The 6,905-nt window shown below is 32.5% G+C and overlaps 1 protein-coding gene across 1 annotated transcript; it reads left to right on the forward strand.

Moving 5' to 3' along the window:
* The first annotated feature begins 1,957 nt into the window (after window positions 1-1,957).
* LOC126881396 (uncharacterized) lies at window positions 1,958-5,948 on the forward strand. Its single transcript, XM_050645651.1, has 2 exons — window positions 1,958-2,190; window positions 2,663-5,948. Exon 2 carries the CDS (start codon window positions 4,536-4,538, stop codon window positions 5,946-5,948), a length of 1,413 nt encoding a protein of 470 aa, XP_050501608.1. The 5' UTR covers window positions 1,958-2,190; window positions 2,663-4,535.
* The last annotated feature ends 957 nt before the right edge of the window (window positions 5,949-6,905 follow it).

The raw sequence follows: 6,905 nt of genomic DNA on the forward strand, positions 1-6,905 counted from the left end.
ATTAAGTTACTTTAATTTTTTTTTAAGGTAAACTAACTTTAAATTCTATAATATAAATATACTAATTTAAGCCAAATGAAGTCATGTAAGACTGTATCTCAATTAGAGAAATAGAGACTTTTTTTGTGACGTAATTAGTGACCATTCGCGAACCGAACCGAACTAAGCTGAACTAAGTGAGAAAAAACTATTATTTAGTAAATAGCAAAATCTCACATTATTTATTTAGCGTTTATTCATAAGTTTTTCTCGTTCTTAACTTTTAGGTTAATTTTATAGGTAGTAGATGTGCACATAGTATAGGGCCCTAGATAGGAAAAATAACCCTAGATAGGTGTTAGATGTTATATAGATAAATAGGATTGAAAAAGAATAGTCCTAGCTAGATAGAATAATGATAGGTAAATAGATTTTTCGTGATTTTTTAAATAAAATATAGTCTATTTTTATTACCACTTTCTTTCGAATTTTTATTGAATGTTGAAATTTTGATACCGACAATAAGATTTTTGATTTCAAGTTTTTAATATTGGTCGAATTTTAGTATAAATTTATATGATTTTTTAATGTTTTATGTTAATGAAGTAATGAGATAACTGATTTTTTTAATATATTAATATGAGACAATCTAGACAAAACAAAAAAAAAACACACTCTTGTCAAGAAAACTGGTACAAAATGAAGATCAGAAGATTTTAGCATACCCAATTTTTGTTTTGAAGTAATCCTATTCTCAACTAAGGGTGAGCAGTAGGTTCAAATAGGAATTTAGGGATGCGAGACGAAGAAGAAGATTTTTTTTAAGCGCACAACTATCCATTTTGTCTTTTTGGAACAAACCTTCTCACGACTAAGGACGTGCAAAAGGACCGGAAGCAAATTCAAGGGTATAAAGTTGCGAAAAACTACCCATCAAGTAGGTAGGGGTTAGAAAATGAAGAATTATGAAATAATACGAATATAGGAAGGAAGATACATGAAATATAAAGTAAGTGATAAAGAAATCATGAAGAAATATGAAGAAGAAGATTTTTGTTTATTATTACACGACGAAGAAAGTACTAAGTATAAAGAAAATGAAAATATGTATTAGTAAAGTACCAGACAAGAAGAAGAGGAAGAAAACAGAGAAATTTTTTTAATTGAAGAGTATGTAAAAGGTCAGAAAATCAAATAATTATTTTAAAAGTGAAAGAAGTATAATTAAAAAGTAAGTTCAAATGTAAGAATTAAAGTTATAATTTTATTTTAAGTAGGGAAAAGTTAAAATATACATTACAATTTCTGAGTGTAGAATTTCGCGAGATATAAGGAAGTAATAAGTAAGAATAGACGATGTTTGAGGACTAATTTTTTTATAGGGTAATAAGTTGTATATTTGTATATATTATATTTGTATTTTATATTTGTATATATTTGGATAAATCTTTAACACAGTAATGAGTTGGTGACGTTGTTTAGAAAAATTTTCTTCTTTGTCGGAAAGGCAGAGAAAATAAGGTACATCTCTCAGAAAATTTTTCTTGTAAGGGTAGGGGATGTACAGGACTTATATTTTCATTCCAAAATAAAAGCAACTCATATTCATTTAATTTTTAAATATCTTAAAACAAACATTGACTGTTGTTGTAAATAACTAGGTGACACAAATTTCCCAATATAATGCACTTGTTTCAAGATCACCTTAGTCAGCTATTTTGATATAATTATTTCATTAGGTCGAATCGTGTCAACAATCATAATAAACAATTGGGATTGATTATAGATACGTAACAAGTAAAGAAAGAAATCATTCATTATTCAGCATTCATTATTCAACCATCAAGGTAGTCAGAAGATAGACTTTCGTCCACCAACGAGTTACTGTGATAACTAGTAGTGTTCAATAAATAAAGTATGAACGAATAGTGTATTCCTAACAACCAACCCTCTTCTCAGAGTAACTACCCCATTACGACACGTATTCTATTATAATATCACACATCGGAGAGGATTGTCACTTCAATTTTCAATCTGGTTGGATGAACAAGTAAATTTTTCCGTGGTCACTGTTTAAAGAATACAATATTTAGTTAAAATATTCATTTATTATAAGATTGGTTTATTTTGGAAGGAGCTATTTTTTTGTTTTGGGATTTGTGCGGTGAGAGGAAGAGTTTTATTTCCAAGTTTCCTTTTGGAAAACAGTGGGTAAGTCGGCTATTAAGTATTCTTGTAAAAAAAAAAAACATGGTTCTCATTCTCAATACAATACTTATAGTAATATTATAATTGTTATTCTATGAATATAAAACATCAGGTCTTAACGAGTCAATCTCACTATCAAATTCATGTTTCTACAAGAAAAATTCTTTCAAATTAAATTTCCAGTTCAAAATAGTTTCTGAAGTAATGACACTTTTCATTTCCTTTTAGTATCTACGTCTATAAAGTAATCCCTTATTGCAATATATACATATCTTCTTGGTTCATATGTCCTTCCATTTCTTTACATTTCCATTTTTGTTCAAGGTTAATGACACTTACTTATAAATGTCAATAGCTCCTCTTTTTTCGGTAATTTTTTCTAGAAATTTTTATAAGGTTTTTATACCTTTCTTATATGCCCTGTTTTTTGTGTACTTAAGGAACACCAGCTAATAGGAGATTCTTATGCTTTTAGCCACGGAAGAAAATAAGAAGATGGAAAATTAAGTCAATCATACTTTAATTTGTTTTTTTGGAATACATAATCATTTTGGGGATATTTTGGATGGAATGTGGATGTTTTGTTTGGTTTTTGTGGAATAAAAGTTGAGTTTTCCGATACTGGGCAGCTACCTGCTTGCCGTACCTTCCTGTTGGTGTGGAGTACCTCCCTAGGGTTGGGAACCAGAGGATACCTTATTTGGCTCTCCCCTCATCATCTTCACCGAAGGTTGGAAGAAGCAATCCGCCTACTTTTTGTAGGGACAGGTTTTTATATAACTAAATTTGCATGTCAATTTGTTTTAATAATAACTTCCAATTTTACTATTTTTTTTCTCTTCGTATCAATAACTTTCAAATCACTCTAATAATAATATACCCTCATTGTTTTTTCTTAACCATAATTAACATAATATTCAATATTTTTCAACAATTTTTATTATATTTCACCCTTATTTAATTTATTTAAAATAGCCTGGGATTTATAAACCATATGTAAGATAATGTGCACAGTATCTAGGTCATATCCTATTTAATAATATTTATTCCAGTTGTCGGATGTTGTCACCTCCGATTAGATACGGTATTGTCAACCAATATGGTAACCCTCATTAATAATAAGTTGTTAAGGTAAATACCTATTCATACTAAATTCATTACATATTTTTTTTCTACTGTAAAACCTGCATTATCGACAGCAGTGTACTAGCCTAGTACGTCGGATAATTAGCTAGTGTAAAAATTGTATATAGGGTATATAGGTTTTTTTTATTAAATGTGGTTGTACATACTTATATGTTTTATTATCCTACCATTTTAATAGTACCATTTTAATAGTATCAGTTAGGTACAGCAATATAGGTCACGTGGAGAAGAATTTATAAAATTCTTCCCTGGCGCTCAACACTACTTCTGAATATCTTCTTGGTCAGTAGTTCCCTTTCTTTTCATTACTCCTTATATTCATTTATTTTCTTTATCATTCCAGTATTTCATTAGGTACCGTCTTACTAGGGCGTGCAAATACGGCCTGATCCTTCCCTGAGCCCTACTGTTTAGTCTCTTCAATTTCCAGCTAGCCTATTTTGAGGAAACTTCCATAAATAAGTAATTATCCTTTAAAGCTATATCTATTCTGCCACAACAAAACCTCGTTTTTGTTACAATTGACGCTCGCCAACGTGGAGCCCGATTTTCAGTAAGACAGTACCTTTCTTTATTTTGTTGCTTATTGTAAATTTTTCTAGTAAGTATCTTTCTGGTTCATTGTTGTATATTTTGTAATTATATAGAGATATTTTTTTTTATTCCTTTTGTACGTTATTTGGAAAATACACTAGTGCACTTGTATTGCTGTATTGGTACTATTTTAATTTATTTAAAATAATAATTGTAAATCGTGAGTAGGATAATATTTGAACAGGTATATTGGTTGACATTTCGGTCTGGTCGGTTTGGTGATACCTGGATATTTATTTTGAAAAATTTTGAATGATTTATTTTTTTTTGATATCTAGGTACATTACTACTTCTGATTTAGGTGCAGCCACAATATACTACAGTTAGTTAAATTTTTGCTTACCATACCTATATATAATTTATAAAGTTTTCATTTTTTTATATACATTTTCGTTTAAACAGTTACTTAAATTATTTTAAATATCTACCCCAAATATATATCTCGGTTATATTTGGTTTGTCGGTTTATTCGGTCGTTAGTTTAGCAGCTCGTCAGTTGAGCAGCTTGTTTAGTAGATTGTCGGTTAATTGGGTCGTTAGTTTATTGGGTTGGGTTCGGTTTGTCGTTGTTGGGTTGGGCTTATTGTTACTAAATTTTTCCTACCACCATGTGTACCTTTCAGCCAAAGCATTTATTAGTTAAGGAGGTAGATTATGAGTTGAGGATAAGAGAAATAGAGGTTGAAGAATCCGCTAAATGTGATAAAAAACGCAGTCTATTGCGTGGTGCTCTTAAACAAGAGCAAGGAAATAGGAGTTTCCGTCAGATTTCAGCTGCAGCTATTCCTTTCCTGGAACAACAACAAGGAATAAATGAGACACTAGAGGATCTTACGCAAAAGATAAATAATTTTAGAGGGACTGTCCATGATAGCATGTATTCTAGATACATTTCACGTCTTGCTCATATCTCTGGTCGTGTCCACTTATTATGTTGCTCAGATGAGGAGCAACAACTTTACAAACGCTCTATGTCCATTAGGATTCTCAGTCTAGAAGGTGAACTCGATTCTCGAGTAAATCCTCTAGCCACGTCCACTCCTGTTTCTTCAGTTCAAGCCTCTAATTCCTTGTTACATCCCAAGCCTGTGCAGGTACATAAGTGGGGAGTTTCGTTTTCTGGTGAAGGTCATTATGACCAAGTAATTTCATTTTTAGATAGGGTAGAATGTCTTCGTGTTTCGAGAGGTGTGAGTGAGGAAGATCTTTTTTCGGCTTCTGCCGAATTATTTACAGGCCATGCTTTTACGTGGTTTATGAACAACCGTGGTAGCTTTACCACTTGGACTGATTTGGCTCAGAAACTAAAATCTGACTTTCTGCCGTACTCTTTCCAAACTGATCTCTTAGACGAGATCAAGAACCGCAAGCAGAAACCGGGAGAATCAGTGACTATGTTTATTAACACCATGTTGGGTATGTGTAGTCGTTTAGATACTCCTTTAACAGATCATGCAAAAATAAAGATAATTTTAAAATGTTTGTTACCCTTTTACCATGCCCAATTGGCACTGGTTGATATAGCCACTATAGAAGACCTCACAGAAAAATGTAAACGCTTAGAGGAAACTCTATCTTGGTCTCTTAATTCCCCTACCACTTCGCAATTCAATTCTGGTCCTGTTGGTTTTAATTCTCAACCCTCAAGAAATCGTTCTTGGCAATCTAGACCCCATACACCGAATGTGTCTGTGACTACTTATTCTTTGTCTTGCTGGAATTGTCAGGTTGTTGGTCACACATTTCGGGATTGTACCAGACCCCAAACACGGATTTTCTGTCACGGTTGTGGTAGAGAAAATACGCTTAAACGTAACTGTTTTAAGTGTTCGGGAAACGAGCATGCAGAAGCTCGTACCCTGAGCGTTCCTCAAACAGCAACCCCATCAGGGAATATGACCGCAGCTGTAGACGAAGCTTCAGGTCCAATACCCGCCAGCAGCTCAAACACACCCTCTCAGGAAGGAAGAAACACTTCCAACCGGAGACCAGCACGCCAACCGAAATCAGGGAAAAAGTAATTGTTAGTAACACTTCAGTTGACTCGTACGGTTCGCTTGATCGTAGATTATCCCCTCCAGTATTAAGCTGGAATTTTAGTAATAAGCATAATCAAGACGAGGAAACAGTTCCAAATTCTATACCTGGTTGTACGTTTGTAAATAATAATAATATGTCTATGTTAATACCAGATAATTTTGAAAATAAATCAGATATTTTGGATTTTGATATAAATTCGTTATTAGTTAGGAAACATAATGATAACCGACCTTATCTTGAAATTGAAATTTTAGGACAATCTTGTTTAGCTCTATTAGATAGTGGTTCTAACATTTCTTTAATAGGTTCGAATTCGCTGAAATTGTTAGAAAACACGGATATTAATGTTATGCCTATTTCTTCTTTACAAGTCTCTACTGCAGATGGTGCTATCCAGTCAATTACAGGTAAATTTGACACAGAAATCGTAGTTGCCAATATTCGGAAAATGATTACATTTTATGTTATCCCTTCAATTAAAAATTCTATAATTCTTGGCATGGATTTCTTAAATGCATTTAATAGTACATTAAACTGTTCAGATTTTTCGTTATTTATATCTTCCTTTAATGTCGCAACTGTAAGTGCCATTCGTGAGTTCTCTAGTTTGTCTAGCTTAGAACAAAACCAGTTAGAGAATATTATCTCTAAATTTTCTTCTATCTCTTCCAAATACCAATTAGGCCGTACACATTTAATATCTCATACTATCGAAGTGAACACTTCAACTCCGTTTAGACAATATCAATATCCCATACCTCAGGCATGGCAAGCAGATTTAGGTAAAGAAATTGATTCGATGCTCTCTCTAAACATTATCGAACAGTCAAATTCTTCGTATTGTTCGCCGTTATGGATGACGAAGAAGAAGGATGGATCATTCCGAGTATGCTTCGATGGTCGCAAACTTAATAGTATCACTACTAATCGAGATGCTT

The sequence above is a fragment of the Diabrotica virgifera genome, chromosome 3 (genome assembly GCF_917563875.1).
Source record: "Diabrotica virgifera virgifera chromosome 3, PGI_DIABVI_V3a".
NCBI classification, from domain to species: Eukaryota; Metazoa; Arthropoda; class Insecta; order Coleoptera; family Chrysomelidae; genus Diabrotica; species Diabrotica virgifera.